The sequence below is a fragment of the Athene cunicularia genome (assembly GCF_003259725.1).
Source record: "Athene cunicularia isolate RWA chromosome 1 unlocalized genomic scaffold, athCun1 chr1_part2, whole genome shotgun sequence".
Classification (NCBI taxonomy): Eukaryota; Metazoa; Chordata; class Aves; order Strigiformes; family Strigidae; genus Athene; species Athene cunicularia.
Window position 1 is genome coordinate 9,022,130 of NW_020799092.1, and position 17,055 is coordinate 9,039,184.

A 17,055-nucleotide genomic window follows, 5' to 3' on the forward strand; every position below is an offset into this window, starting at 1 on the left:
CCCCCCCCCCCCCCCCCCCCCTTTTTTTTTTTTTAACTAAAAATAACTGTTTGGTAAAGCTGTTTTCTTAAGGGAATGAAGCCAAGTGGCTAGACATATATGTAATTTCTTTGAGAATTTTGTAACCAGATGGTTGATTCTGCTCATATTCAACAGAAGAGAATTAACTATGGCAAATCAGAAACTTTTAGATCACATGCTGACAGGAAGGCAGGCAGAGGGAAGACATTAAGATTTCCTCATTCTATTGTGTTCCTCTCTCATTGTGCTCTGTCTTGTTAAGTCAAGGTAAAACTGGCCGTGTGAACTCAACCCTTCTTGAAGTGGTTGCCTGTTGTTTTTGAACTTGCACTGCACTGAGAGAATTCACAACCTTGAAGATCTCATGAGAACTTGAAATTTCGTCATTGTTTCCTGTATTTTCTACCTACTTGGCTTTATGACAGAAATTTGAGAGAGATGATCAATTATGGGTGGAGAGTAATTATTTGAGGATGTGACCTCCATAGAACAAGTCTGATCTAGTTATATTTAACAATATAATATGCTGAGTAGTTTAATCTAGTTATTTGTAGCAGTACTGTTAGAGATTCTTTGTTATTTGAGTATATTCAGTTTTGAGGCTCAAATTTTCATCAGTATAATATGTAAAAATGCAAGTAGGGCAGTCTGGAAGGAAATCTTACTGGCATCATTGTCAGTAAGTATACATCAACTGTTAATTGAGTGGTTATACATGACTAAATTTTATATAAAACAGTTTTTAAAGAATAAGCTGGTTTTTTTCTTGTCTATTCTCTTTGAATTTTTTTACTGTAATGTTCCTTTGAGCAATATCAGGATTATGGACATTAAGTTTTTTAAGGAATAATACATTTTTATATTATTCCTCTGAAGACTGTCTTTGTCAAGATACTTCTTTGCCTGAATAGCAAAGATTTGATATTAGCAATGAAAATAAAAATATACTAACAAAAATTTTATGACAATCTTTTTTTAATATCAACATTATTTTCATAACTTTATTTTGAAAAGTTCTCCTGTGTAATATTATTGCCTGTATTTCAACAAGCAAAAACTGAGATAGAAAATGTAATTGTTTGCCCAGCTTCACATTGTCCTAATATCTAAGAGAATGACTCTCGAGACCCAATAGATTTTTTGGCTCCAGAATAAGTTGGTATTTTCTCTTTCTAAGTGATGAGTAAAGTTGCAGTTTTCTTAAAGATGTTAAAAATTAGATTGAGGATATCAACCTTAGATATGGGATTTCTCAAGAAGAAATGAAATGCGTATTATTGGCATTTGCATTGAATTGTTTTCTTGCTGGTAATTTCTGTTAAAGATGATCATTACAATTCTCTTTCACAAACCCAAAGCAAATACTTAAGTAAATTTTTTGGCTAGAATTCCTCATGAAATTTACTTTTGTACTTGTTTTGTATATTTAAGGTATTGTTTTTATTGTACTTATTCAGACATCTCTTAGTAGGGACTGTACTGCATAGGAAGAAGCTGGTAATGTATCGTTAAGCTTTTAGTTTTTATGGTGTTTTTTCAAATCTAATCTAATTTAGTATTGATCAAGAGTCTTCATTAAAAAGCAAACAGAGCTCAGGTAAGTCATTCCATATTTATGAACACTTTTGGGAAATCCCTACTAACTGTAGTAGGTGCCATGTTATTAGATGCTGAGATTTAACCTTTTTTGTAGTCTCAGTTTAAGGAGCTAACAATTATGAATTTTGATCAGTTTACAGTGATAATAAATGACACAATGGATTTCTATTTATTTCTGATTTTTGTGAGTAATTTTGTCAGTAAATTTCCAGTTTCTCTTAATTCAGCAAATATTAAGAATAATACAATCTGAAATGTTAGAAACTTCTATATTTCATATGCACAATTACATATTTCATGTAGAAAATTTTAAAGGATGAATAAAATGGTTAAGCCTGAGAAAAATCTAGAAATGGCAAAAAAAGTATTGTTATACTCATATTCTTTTGCCCTTTTTATTTTTCTAGTGGCTTTTATACTAAAACACCGAGATTAATTAATGCGCTAACATTTTGTAAGGTCTACGAAAACAAGCTTATAGTTTAAGAATTCTGAAAGTGTGAATAATTTGAGTTAAACATTCTGGCTTGTTAAGAACAGAACACAATGTCATACGTTATTATAAAGTATCTTGTCTTCAAACTTTAATACTGTTTCTTATTTGATGCATTGCATTTGCATCTCATGATAATTTAGTCATCCTTATTTCATTTCTTAGTTTACCATTTGCTGTGTGTTCTATGTAAATGTAATTGACAGTATTTACAATACAGTTTAAACTGCTGTTGGAGAGATCTTATATTAAATATACTTTCCACTTGATAATTTTTATGCTGCAGATTTATTTTACTGCATAGCATTTTAGAGATTTTAGATAATGAGTTTTAATATTGCGTATGAGTTATATAAAAATATTTTATACAAACTAAAATGTACCATGTGACATAATTAGCATTTAAGCAGTTACAATCAATTTCTAACACAGCAAGTCAAATCTAAAAGTTGCAGATAAAAATAGAAGAATATAATTTGATAATGTATTGCAGTCATTGTTGCCTGAGATTTTCTCTATTATTCTCACTCATGATCAGTTATAATAGAGTGGGTTTTGTGTATCTTTGTGTCATTGAATATCTTGATATTGACTGTTTTTTTGTTTTGTTTTGTTTTTCAGAAAACGCTTGACAAACGTAAGACACAGATGATTAACATAGAAGATTTCAGGGCAATTTATCGAGCTCTTGTACACAGATCTGAATTTCGAGAACTTTTCTGTGCATATTCTCCAGACTGCAAAATTCTATCTGCCACCGAGCTCACTGAATTTCTCAGAAGAGAAAAATATGAAACCACAGCTTGTGAAACAAGTGCCTTAGAAATTATTCTGAAGTATGAACCCATTGAAGAAGGTATGCATAGTTTAAGTATTTGATTTCTAGCTCTTATTTATTGTGCTTCTGTCAGTGACGCCGTTATATTTTTGAATACTCGTCTGACTATGCAAATTGAACATTTTAAAGAAAACTAATGTAAGCAATTATATATGTATGTTGTATAATATCTTCTGTAAGCACTTGTACCAAATGTTAATTTTTTGGAATTCAGATCTTTAAACATTCTGAATGTAATAATATAAGAAACCTTTAATAAAGCATTCACAGCATATTGCTTAGTGATAGCATATTACATTACTTACCAGATCTGTCAGTCATACTCCTTGTTGCAACAGGCTGGTCCAAAACTACATGTAGATTGCTTCAAACAAAATACAATTTTTGTACAGTAGATGAGCTAATATAAACTGCACTAAATCTTTTTACTGTCCACTGAAACATGTGAATGACCATTATTAGGAAGCCAGACTGATTTTTTTGTTGTTGTTGTTGTTTAACTAAGTGTTCAAAAATAATTTTGTTTAATTAATTAGAGGAATATAAATATTGGATTATAAAGATAAAAAAATCCAGAAATGATGTTTTGTTAGCAACTGGTCTGTTCAGACCAGGATATTTCTCTTAGAGGAAATTAACTATAATTAAATCAGTAATAATTGATTGATTTGATTTTTTTTTTTAAAAAAAAAATCAGTATTAAAATCTGAAGACTGAGGACAGCATTTCTGAAGACTAAATAAAATCTCAGAATTTAATGTTATGTAATTTAGTTTCATTTAACTACTCAGTACTGTGATTCACAATTACAATAAAGAGCAAGTAGTTTAATTAAACCTATTGCATTTCAAAGCACATTTTACAGGATGATTGTTCTAATCGTACTTGGAGGTCACGTTAATTGTTACAGCATTGCTGATATAGTCAAGCTTTTTGCTTAAAGTTTATTTTACAAATTGAAATAATATATGCTACTAGAATTTGATATAATACTTCCATTTCATACTATTTAAACCTGTAACTTGTTTTAATAGAATGCTCTCCATGAATCATACTCTTTGCACTTGATATATCTATATTTGAGTGTCATATGGCAGAAAGTTTAAATGTAGAAGTAATCTAATAACAGAGATTTCACAGAGGAAGACAACTCCCAAGGATGTAGCTACTGAGAAGGTTATATCTCTGTCTTTACTGAGAAAGACTGAAACCTTAGACAGGTACACTGGTTTTCCCTCAATTGGATATGATTGGTAATGATATCAGGGATGCATTGAAGCAGTCTTGCAAATATGGTGGATCCTTATCTCCTGCAGGCATGGAGTCTGGTTATTATTCTTTTCCGTCATGTGTCATTATCCATGTTATTGGGGCTAAAGCTATAATTAATAATTATGCTCTCTCAAGCTGAGATGCCGTTTCTACTTTGTTCTCTGATCAGCTTCTAAGAGTAGGTCTCTAAACACAGACTTCTACTGTCACAGAATTATGGAACAGTTCAGATGGAAAGGAACTAAGGAGGGCAGCTACATCAGCCTTCTGCTCAAAACAAGGTTAATCCTGAATTCAGAATAGGTTTTTCAATGCTTTTTTTTTTTAGTCAAAACATAGAAACCCCAAAGCACAGAGATCCACAGTCTCCTTCATGTGCCCAGAAATGGTTTCCAAGAGTTCTTGCATGATTTTCACAGGGATAAAAGTGAGTCTGGCAAACCTATAGCTCCCTGAATTGAATCATAGAATCAGAATCATGGAAAAGTTTGGGTTGGAAGAGACATCTAGACCAATTCCCCTGCAATAAGCAGATCGGGTTGCTCAGAACTCCATCCAACCTGACCTTGAATGTTTCCAGGGATGGGGCATCTATCACCTCTCTGGACAACCTCTTCCAGGGTTTCATCACCCTCATTGTAAAAAATGTATTTTTTACATCTAGCTTAAATCTACCCTCTTTTAGTCTAAAACCATTGCTCCTTGTCCTATCACAAGAGGCCCTAATAAAAAGCCTCTCCTCATCCTTCTTATAAACCCCCTTTAAATATTCAAACGCCACATAAGGTCTCCCAGAGCCTTCTCCAGGCTGAACAACCCCAGCTCTCTCAGCCTTTCCTCATAGGAGAGGTGCTCCATCCCTCTGATCATTTTTGTGGTCCTCCTCTGGACCTGCTCCAACAGGTCCGTGTTTTTGCTGTGCTGAGGACTCCAGAGCTGGACAGAATACTCCAGATGGGATCTCATCAGAGTGGAGTAGAGTGGCAGGATTATCTCCCTTGACCTGCTAGCCACACTTCTTTTCATGCAGCGCAGGATACAGTTGGCTTTCTGAGCCGTGAGCACAGAAAGTTCTTGCCCTTTTTGAAAATGAGTGTAACATTTGTTCTTCTCCAGTCGTGGTGGCCTCTCTTGATCTCTATGGCCTTTCAATGATGATAGAGAATACCTTTGCAGTGATATCAGCCAACAGTCTTAACACCCTCAGATGCATCTCATTGGGTCCCAGGGATTTTTATGTGTTGAGTTCTCTTCAGTAACCTCTATTTTATCTTAAATTCTATCTGTTGGTAGTTTCTTTTCTCCCTGAACCCTATCTGTACACACAAAGTCTACACTTTGTTGATTAAGACAGAGAAAAAGACAGCACTGAGTACTTCAGCATTATCTGTGTTTGACATCACTAAACCACCTGCCCTGGTCAACAGCAGACCCACTTACTCCTTTTTAAATACAGCCAGTGCAGCAATAAAACTGCTCCATGATGCCACTGATGTGCCTTGCCAATTTCAATTCTGGCTGAGTTTTTGCTTTTGGAACACCATTTTGTCATGCCTGAGCACTGTTTCTATATTCCTCCCTTGTAGCCTGTCCACACTTTAAATATCACCTTTATAGTTTCCTTTTAATGCTATTTAACTTTTACTCTGTCTCAGTGAATCCATGACATTTTTCTTGTTGCAGTAGAAGGGAAGCAGCTAGCACCATTATTCAGCCTAGAATCTGGAGCTCAAACTGGGTTCTTCCAGATCTCAGTAATACTTTGCAGACAAAATTTTTCTAATTTTTCTAACCAATAAATTCTTCCTATTGAGTCAGTCATAATTACAGAGCTCATAATTTCTTTGTTTAGCTACCCTGGAGGGGTTTGTGTGTGGTTGCCGTAGTTTTTTTGAAGAAAAGCTTCAGTTATATTTTGATGAGTGTTTAAAGTAATCAAAATAATATTCTGAAACCATTATGCAAAAAACCTCATACATTTATTACTTTAAGAGCCTTTTCTTTTATATATTTATTACTTTTTTCTTTCTGTGTTTTAGTTTATCTATTTTCATGGTGCTCACTTTTCTCTGCTTTCTTCTGTCATTCATCTTTTCCCCTTATCCTTCTATATATGCTATTCTTCAACTTGCTGGTCATTACAAACCATTTCTTATTTTTCTTAGGGTTCTTATCTGCCATTTTGCTTGGCTGCTTATTATAGCGTCTTCTCTCACTTTAGTCATTTAGTGATAATGCATAGCCCCTCCCCCACAAACCCAAAGGCTTATATGTCCCTTTGATTTACCTGGAGAAGTATTATATAAGATCTTCATAGGTGCCTGATCACCCTTTTGAATCATGAGAACGCTCATTGTGGGGGTTTGTTAAATCTGTAATATGGATATTCCTCTGCTTCGTGTTGTGGTATAACATTTCTGCTGAGTTTCTGTAATATGTATATTCTTCAGTAATGAAGGCTGCTTCAAGTTGCGGTGTAAAATTTCTACTGTTTCACTGAGCATAACTTGAGGCAAAATTTACAACGAAGGTAAGAAAAGGAAATCCGAGCTAACTGCATTTTACTGCAAGCTGTTACTTTGTTCTGTGGAACATGAATCTCAGATGTTTAACTTTTCTAGCTTGGTTCCCAGTCTTTGATAATAAAAAAAAAAAAAAAAAAAAAAAAAAAAAAAAGAAAATCTTCCTTTTGGGATAATAACCCTGGAAAATCAATGCTGTTCATTCCCACTGTGGTGGAAAGAAGAAACTGGACCACTCTTTCAACAAGAAACAGAAGATATTTTGTGTTTCATGAAGAGTCACTCACTGTCCAGTAATAGCTATAAAACCTTCCATTCCTTATGACATTACTTTCTGAGGTTGCCTTTCAAATTAGAAGATATGATATTGAATGTATCTACTCTTTCTGAGAATGAATGTTTACTAATTATAAATTACCAGTTTAAAAGTTTTCTTTTGTTTTATGTATTCTGATGGGAAAGTTAAAAGCTATAAAGCAGTTAAACAATGAAGAATCTTTAGTCAGTTAGAAAACACATTTTAAATATCAACTAATTTTCTATTGTTTTAATTCAATGTCTGGTTTAAATTTCAGATGCTGAGCCAAATACTTCTTTGTTGATAAAATTTTTTGTCTTGTAATTGGAAATAATATTACTGAATGAAATAACATTTGTATTGTTCATGCTCTCTTGAGTGAACTAATACTTCCACTCAAACATATTTATTGGAAATTCTAGTTATAACTGACATGATAGTTGGTTTATTTGGCTCTGTGATAAACCATTTTGTGTAACTGTCATTCTGAATTTGGTATAGAACATTCTTCATCAGGATAATTGATTGGACTCATCTGCTGTCCTTGTCCTGTGTATTGAAGAAAGAGACAAGGGCAGATTTTGACACTTCGTTGACTGGTTTGCTAATAGTAACAACCACTATCTGATAAACTTGCCAGCACTAGTATGTCAAGATTAAAATGAAAACTGATTAGATTTTAGTTGATGTCTGTCTATAACATTTAGTGCATCCCTAACATTTGTGTGCAGAGACACAAGTCTTTTCAGTGCTATTGAGCTAGATAATCTGAATTAACTCTCTGAGTGTACTGTTCAGGAACAGTATGGAATGCATTACTCTTACATTTTTATTGTACAGTTTAGATGTCTAATGGCATAACGTTGCATAACATTTTGTGTGTGTGCTAAAGCTTTCATTTTTGACTGAAGGAATCATTTGATGGAATTGATCATAGAAGTGGTGGATATGTGATTCACACCTCACAGTTGTGTCTTACATCCAAATAACAGTTTTGTTCTACACAAACATTTGATTATCTCTCCTTTTTTAATTAATTTTGAATAGAAGTTTTGAGTCATTAAATGAGATTAAAGAAAACATGCCAACCAAATGCACTTTATTTTTTTATGCTTGCTATCTCTCTCTCTCTCTTTTTTTTTTTTTTTTTTTTTTTCCCCAAAGAAATTAATTGTTAATTATTCAGTACTTGCATGGATAGGATTAGAGGCACAGTGAGGATAAGAAGGTGCTTCCCGCTATTATTTACAGTGTAGTGCCATTTGATGACTTTGCTTCTGTATTTTCCTGCTAGACAGTACAAACAGGTCAAAAGGATAATCCTGTCTTGAAAAACTTGCTTACTTTGTAAATAACAATATAAACTTGGTGCATCTGTCAGATAAAGAACTTGAGTAATCCATAATGTATCTGTGAATCAAAAAAACATCTTCAGTTAGTACATACATTCTTTTAAACTCGTTTTTTGTGTGTGTGAGACAGAGCAAGAGGGAGAGCATGCATTTTCAGAAGAAAATTTTTGATCCCTTTGACTAAAGTAAACCAAATTTAACAAAGTAGAGGCCTCAGTCAAATTCCTACAGATTTCATAAAAATTTGCATGAAATAAGAAAGATTACTTTAAAACCTCAACTAAAACAGTGGCTGAGGCTGGATTTATAAGACACAAGAATTCAGATGTGTGAAAGAGAGTGTAAATATCCAGTTTTAGGAAAAGCTTTCACCAGAGGAATACAACTGATTATGAGACACAAGCCCTTATACTACGTAAAGTATAGCTTTGACAGACTTCTGGTAGGAACAACATTTTTATGGATAAGGACAACAGTGTATGTATGTATGTATGTATGATGTCTGGAGGCTCTTCATCCTTATTTTCTCTTTCTGTTTAGCATTTTAAAACTTTGCAAAGTTTTCTAGTTAAAAAAAAATTTGTAATATAGAAATAATTATTTTCTTTGTTTTCCTATCGGAATGATTTTAATAAATTCTCATTCAGATAGAAATCTTTCAGTCTGTACACATATTGAACATTGATAATTGCAATTCTAACCTGTAAATTGTGATTCTTATTGCTGTATTGAGAATTAACAAATCAGATTGTTTTGCATTTTGGTGTTTGAGTTTTGTTTTTTTTTGTTTGTTTTTTTTTTTTTTTTTTGTCGAAACTCTGTATACATTGACCTCTTTAACAGAAAAGAATCTTGGATTACTTACTGTTTAATTATCACTACCCTACCATGGTGACAATAATAAGGTTATTTTAGAGCCAGAACTAGGCAAAATCCCTGACTAATTCAAACTAGGTTATGTTTTGAAGCAAAGCTGACTTCTGAGATTATATCATTTACAAAATTATTACATTTGAAGCATGACATTGGAGCAGCAGTTGACAGTATAATGGGTATGTTTGTCATTAAATCAGTCAAAAACAAAACAAATGGGATGACTATCACTGGTAAGGAGGCAATTAGCACATTTTGTTATAGAAGCAGTAATATAATAAGCTTGATTTGCAATTCATCTTCTGGGCAGTCATTTATTTTGCTAAGATACTATTTTTATTTCAAATGCTTCTAATTTAAACATTATTTCATCAGTATTTAATTGGAATTTTCCATCAGTCAGGAATATATTTGGTTCTAGGAATCATAGTTTCTGCAAGATTATTTTGACACTCTCTAACTAACATTTTAGAGAACAGTTCCCGGTTTTTTCCACAGAGAAAAGAAGATCCTTTGTGCTTTGACTGGCATGTCACTTTCCAAAATTAAACAACAAATATTTTCTTTTGTATTTATTTAATTAGGGCTACTGCAAACCCTTCTTACTGGTGTCCATAGAAGAATAAAAATGGCAGAACACATTTATTTCATCTCATATTTTGAACCCCAGCAATTCAGCTTCAGAATTGTACACATCTGATTTTTCTGTTTATATTGTTATGAATTTTTAAATTGCAGGAAAATGTTATGCTGTATAACGTTTACAATGTTCAGAACTGGCTATTAAAAATTATGGAAAGTACACAGATATAAATATCAGTTAAATCTTCACATATATAAATTATAGCTTCATACCAGAAATTTTTTGCTTTCTTTTTTGTTCAGTGAGGAAAAGAAGGCAGATGTCATTTGAAGGATTTATAAGGTACATGAGCTCATCGGACTGTTCGATATTTAGAAACGAACACAAGACTGTCTACCAAGATATGAACCACCCATTATGCGACTATTTTATTTCATCTTCTCACAACACCTACTTGATATCTGACCAACTAGTAGGGCCCAGTCATTTGTGGGGATATACCAGGTATTTAGATACCATTTTAAAATATTGTCTTTTTTCTTTTTTTAATGAATACTAAGTCACGTATAATCCTGCTTAGCAATAAGGAACAAAACCAGCACAGATACAAGTAGAAAATGTAAGAGTTGTATTTCATTCTGTGTGTACACTTTTCAATATATTTGCCAAACCATCTGTTCACAGTCTGGAAACAATCTATTTTTTCACTTACATCTCAAAAATCTACCTTGCAGCAAATTAAATCTATAGTATGCTGCATAGTATATGATTAAATCAGTTATTAATCACAACATGCCATGCAAAAATAAATAACTCCCTGAAATAAATGTTAAATTCCTCAGCAAACTCTAATCTGATCAATATACAGCACATAAGGGCACGGTATGGTGGAGTATGTCAAGGATATCTGTGATTGGTGTATGTTGCAGTGTGGTCAGTTTAGAAACAACAACAGCAAAATGTGGGCATTGTAGTAGCCAGGAGGGAGAAGAAACTTTGTCTTTGAATGCATAGCATATGACTCCAAGAGGAGAAGGAAACCAGAATGCCTTATTGCCAAGACACATTTAGAAGAAATGATCAGGGAAGGAGCAAATGAATTATGTAATAAAGGCAATACAGAGAGGGACAGAAAATATGAAGAATTTGGAAGACAGATGTCCAGCATTCCTATTACTTTGTACTACTTTAGTTAAGTGAAAGCAGTTGAAAGCATCATTTATCTGAACTTTTTTTTGTTTTGGTTGTTCTCTGGATATTCTAAAATAGCTTGCAACTACCAGAACCACTAGTGAATTTATTTCTAACAGTATTTAAAATATTATGACATTAATACTACATTGCTTAAAGTAACTGTATAGAGGGTATAAACGCCCCTCTGTTCTTCATCTACTATTTGTGTAAGGAAAATATAAAATTATAAAATAAGCTAGAAACACCTTAGAGTCATTGTTAGTGTGTAAAGGGCAGTGTGTAGAAGACAGATTGGTAATTAGGTAAAATAGTCTACAAGAAATGTTTAAATTAGTAACAAGTCAAATATTAGAAACCTAAGACCTTTAAGGGGTGCCATTAACATGTTAAAAATTTAAAACAGAGTAACTTTAAGGCATCCAAGAAATTTTAGCACTTCTTCTTAGAAATAAAGTAGGGGGAGAACAACTGAATTATGTAAAGACTAAGCACAAACCAATTCTGTAAGGGTGATGATGTTATTTTTAAGTATAATGGTTCTCAAAGTTGCATACAAACCCTGGAATAGTAATAAAAAAGGCATTTCAAACATTTCTTCTTCTATTTTAAACAACAATTTGCCATCTTTCCAAAATTCTTTTATTTAAATCTTTGACCCTCATTTTTAGTCTTTTAATGAAGGTTATTCAGGTAATACATTTTACTCCTAAATGCTCTAATAAAGTTTATTACCTAACATGCCTAAGATAAACGACAGAAAATATAGCTCTGTCTCATATCTGTATAATTCTATAAGATTTATTTTCTTCTGTGATGAAAAAGTAGGGGGGGTTGTAATTATTAAATGTTCTTGTAATCAGAAACACAGTGACTTATATAAGAAAGTGTGGTATCTTTATTTTGACTGTAAAATTGTTTTTCTTTTGAAGCGCTCTCTTAAAAGGGTGTCGTTGCTTGGAAATTGACTGCTGGGATGGCTCAAACAATGAACCTGTTGTGTATCACGGACACACTTTAACGAGCAAAATTCCATTTAATTCTGTAATTCAAGTGATAGACAAGTATGCATTTGTGGTATGTACATATATATATATATATATATATAAATATATATATAAAATATATGTTGGTTAAAATGTGACAGTGGCTTTAACAAAGCCCAGGGACATGATTGTTGTCAGAGATTCATTCTCTAGGGTGAGAGAGATGGTGCTTGTGGCAGTGGGCATTGTTGAAACAAATCTGTTCTTAATATATTTTAAAAATTTTATTTAAGGAACAGTAAACATATTTTGTAGATAATGATTATATACCAAAATGGTGGGAGGCATTCAGATCTTAACTCAGCCTGCTAGGTGGAATTCTCACCTGAGGTCATTTAAGGAAGAGCTGAATATAAAGTGAACAACTACTTCAGAATCAGTTTGATATTTTACTCCTTTACATCTTTTAATATTTTTTTTCACTTATTCTTCTGTTGCTATCAGTCTGTCTTATATCCTATGCTTAAATGTATGAAATACAGAAAAATGTTAGATTATAGCTGAGTTGGAGACTTACTCTGTTTTCCATTTTTTGTCTTTTTGAATTCAAGGCCTGATAAATGTTACCATCTACCGCTGCCTTTTTGTCAGATGACTCATTAGGGTAATGTCTCTTCTGCCTATCTCTGGCAAAGCAGTGAAAGCTGAAGAGCTTTTGGCACTGTTTCAGTCTTTTGTATAGGTTTCTGGCAAAGCTCCTGAAAGATGAAGTCCTGAATGACTATTAATATAACTCTTGTCTTCAGGCCAGCATTATGTGTGTGAATATATATGCCTATGATCATACAATTATAGGGATTTTTACATAAATATACTTATAGCCTTCTCAGAGTTAAGAAAGCTACATTTATTCTGTTGTGATTTTTATATAAAATTGGTCGGATTTTAAAGGATAATGAAAACAAAGCTATGGGTTTATTTCACTTTTCTTCACAACCCATAGGTATAACTCTCTAGTTTTTGCTAATACATAGCATATTGTGCATAGCTATAATAAAAACTTCATTTAACAGGCACAATTTACAATAAGATAATAAAATCACAATAGGTAATTGTTCATACCAGTTGTCTATCCAGACTAAGGTATGTTTCTGTTCGTGGCAAATGCTCAGGAGAAAAGTGTAAAAATAGGGTAAACATAAAATGGAACTTCCCCTAGAAACTGACAGTTTAAGTCCTGTCCAAGCAAAGATTTTATTGACAGTATTTGTTTATAGTAACCACTGTCAGCTTATGAGTTTTTTTACACGTTCTAAATGGACATGCGCCATTTAAGCTATTCTCTAATTTTTACTTGATTTCCGATGGTTCACATGTCTTGTCCAAGTACTGTGATGAATAAGGTGTAAAGAGTCCAAAGAAAAGTTCGTGATATAAAAAAAATGCAAGGCTTGTTCATGTGAAGACAATGATTTCTGAGCAAATTTTAAAGATACTGTCAAATTTAAATGTAGCCAATTAAAATCTGTCATAAAATAAAGCAAAAGACATTTAATCCTGTCTTACTTTGTCAATTGTAATTTTAGAATAATTTTAGAATCTGATTTTACCTTTCAAAACCAAAACAATTCTCCCTTCTCTTAATAAAACTGTGTAAACAATGGAGGAAATTCTGTACACAAAAAAAGTGCTTTCCCCCACAAAACAGAGAAAGAATGTAAATCATGTCTCTGACAGTAAACTAGTGGCTAAAATTTATATTTAGATGAAAGCCAGTTTTCTTATCATAGTTTTTTCATTGTTCTTAAGGATAGATGCCTGCCACTAAAGGAGCTATCACTAAAATATGTCACATGTAAATTTAAAGGTACACAATTATGTCAAAGCTTCCAAGTTCTTCCTATAGGTACATGAAAATTGCAATAATTTTGTTTTCTCTTTTTCTTTTCCCTTATTTCCCTTTATTGAAATTAATTTTCATGAAACTTAGTCGTTATTCCTAAAAAAATTAATGTACTCAGCATGATAATTCCCTGTTGGGATGACTTAGTCAACAGAATTTCAGAGCAGTTGAGATACAACCGTTAGGTGCAAAAGAAAGAGCAGATATTAGGTCTGAAGAGATGAAGAAATCTTTGATTTTGAAAAACACCAAGATGGTCAACATTGATGTTTCTAGCATTTGTAGTGTTTTAAGTCTTTTCTGAAATTAAGTTTCCTTTGAATTTCTGAAGCTTTCTCCTTGAAATTAAATGAGATAGGCAGAAGGGACATTGCCCTAATGAGTCATCTGACAAAAAGGCAGCAGTAGATGGTAACTTTTATCAAGCTTTCAATTTAAAATAGAAAGAGAGGAAATGGAAAAGAGATTAAGTCTTAATTTTTTGTGTTTTAGTGTGTCTGGGAGGTTTTACCCCATACTCTTTCTTTGGGAGAAGAAATTATAATTTCTCTTTATTCGTTGTAAATTCATTTGTTGAGAATGCTGTTTCAAACACACAGTAGCCAATGTATCATTCTTTAGAAGTTCTGTGTATCAGCTGAGCCATTAACTGTGAGAAATTCTATGTTTTGCTTTCAGGTTGTGTCTGCCTTGTGCAATTCAATCAGCCTGATTTTTGGCTGATTTAACATTTTTTCTCTACTTTCTTTACATCCAACAGTATTCAGTATGTTAAATGCCTCTGAAAAATTATTTTCTATGGATTATCGGAGAAATACACTTTAATATGTGCTTTCCACAGATCAGCATAGATATTACCTGGTTTCTCTAATGAAGTATTTTGACCTTATCTGACCTTCATTTGATCACCCTAGTAGTTTGTTTTCATCTCTGTATATGTCTAGCCCTGTTTTAACCCCCCTTAACTTCCTGAGGATGTATTTTTTGCTCTTTTTCAATTGTGCTTTCTCTTTTACATAAATATTGTGTACTTTTTTATGGTGTTACTAACCTTAAACAACCAACATATATTCTGAAAGTTTTGCAAATAAAGGAAAATACAGATTACAAAGGGGACTATTGTAAGATATTTTGGATATTTTTATTTATAAATAATAAAAGCCTTTAAATTATATTTCTAGGCTTCTGACTATCCGGTTGTACTCTCTTTGGAGAACCACTGCAGCCCTAAGCAACAGGAAGTAATGGCAGACTATTTAAGAAATATTCTAGGTGACAAACTTCTTACTTCAACAATTGGTGATACAGTGGTGACACAACTACCTTCTCCTGAGGTAATAACATTGCATTTTTCTCTGTGAAAGAGGGAAAAAAGAAAAGAACTGTGGTGATTCTGGAACAGAATTTAATGAAACTGCTCATCTGGTGTCTGAAACACACTTCAAGTGGTAACAAAAAATAATTAAACAACACAAAAAACCCCACATGACAAGATAAAGAAAACAGAAAAAGCATAAAGTAATCATGTGGATTGATGTGGAAGTTTTTGTTTAAAGGAAAACTGTTTTCAGTACAATGCTGAAGCATATATTTGTTAAAAGCTAACATACTAACATTTTTGCAAAGCCTTAGATCTTGCAGTTCACATGAGTCCAACTTCTAGTGCTTTGGATGCATTAAGTTTCATTCTATTTTATATACAAGTTCAGTTAAGTAAAGTTTGTTGGTTGCAGTTTATTTTATCCAGAAACATGGCAGCTGTAGTAATGTGTGTTGTTATTTTGAACCATACTTACTAACACTGAATAAACTTGCATATTAAAAATTGAGTATGATACAGAAATCCCTCTGATTCATTTTAAGTAAACTATTACTTAATATGAATTAAGTTATCATAGTGTGGTTCATCTACTGTAGTCCTATGTTGGATATGTAGTAGCCTAAACACAGAAAGCATCTGCCTTTAAAGAGGGCAGATTTCTATACAGGGAATGGCTTGCCAAAGATTGCAGAAGAAAGTACTACTGAATCTGAACTCTGAATATAGGAGCTATGAAAACATCTGATTAATTTATTTTTCAAATTTTCAAGTCTCCCCTCCCCTCCCCTCCCCTCCCCTCCCCTCCCCTCCCCTCCCCTCCCCTCCCCTCCCCTCCCCTCCCCTCCCCTCCCCTCCCCTCCCCTCCCCTCCCCTCCCCTCCCCTCCCCTCCCCTCCCCTCCCCTCCCCTCCCCTCCCCTCCCCTCCCCTCCCCTCCCCTCCCCTCCCCTCCCCTCCCCTCCCCTCCCCTCCCCTCCCCTCCCCTCCCCTCCCCTCCCCTCCCCTCCCCTCCCCTCCCCTCCCCTCCCCTCCCCTCCCCTCCCCTCCCCTCCCCTCCCCTCCCCTCCCCTCCCCTCCCCTCCCCTCCCCTCCCCTCCCCTCCCCTCCCCTCCCCTCCCCTCCCCTCCCCTCCCCTCCCCTCCCCTCCCCTCCCCTCCCCTCCCCTCCCCTCCCCTCCCCTCCCCTCCCCTCCCCTCCCCTCCCCTCCCCTCCCCTCCCCTCCCCTCCCCTCCCCTCCCCTCCCCTCCCCTCCCCTCCCCTCCCCTCCCCTCCCCTCCCCTCCCCTCCCCTCCCCTCCCCTCCCCTCCCCTCCCCTCCCCTCCCCTCCCCTCCCCTCCCCTCCCCTCCCCTCCCCTCCCCTCCCCTCCCCTCCCCTCCCCTCCCCTCCCCTCCCCTCCCCTCCCCTCCCCTCCCCTCCCCTCCCCTCCCCTCCCCTCCCCTCCCCTCCCCTCCCCTCCCCTCCCCTCCCCTCCCCTCCCCTCCCCTCCCCTCCCCTCCCCTCCCCTCCCCTCCCCTCCCCTCCCCTCCCCTCCCCTCCCCTCCCCTCCCCTCCCCTCCCCTCCCCTCCCCTCCCCTCCCCTCCCCTCCCCTCCCCTCCCCTCCCCTCCCCTCCCCTCCCCTCCCCTCCCCTCCCCTCCCCTCCCCTCCCCTCCCCTCCCCTCCCCTCCCCTCCCCTCCCCTCCCCTCCCCTCCCCTCCCCTCCCCTCCCCTCCCCTCCCCTCCCCTCCCCTCCCCTCCCCTCCCCTCCCCTCCCCTCCCCTCCCCTCCCCTCCCCTCCCCTCCCCTCCCCTCCCCTCCCCTCCCCT

The 17,055-nt window shown here is 35.6% G+C and overlaps 1 protein-coding gene across 2 annotated transcripts in view; it reads left to right on the forward strand.

Annotated features, from left to right (window-relative positions):
• Window positions 1-17,055, forward strand: part of PLCZ1 (phospholipase C zeta 1) — a 53,351-nt gene that overhangs the window by 2,963 nt on the left and 33,333 nt on the right. For both annotated transcript variants that reach the window (XM_026867837.1, XM_026867838.1), the window contains exons 3-6: window positions 2,735-2,969; window positions 10,154-10,355; window positions 11,975-12,119; window positions 15,113-15,265. In XM_026867837.1, the coding sequence (XP_026723638.1) occupies window positions 2,735-2,969; window positions 10,154-10,355; window positions 11,975-12,119; window positions 15,113-15,265 (735 nt within the window). The remainder of the gene's footprint in view (window positions 1-2,734; window positions 2,970-10,153; window positions 10,356-11,974; window positions 12,120-15,112; window positions 15,266-17,055) is intronic.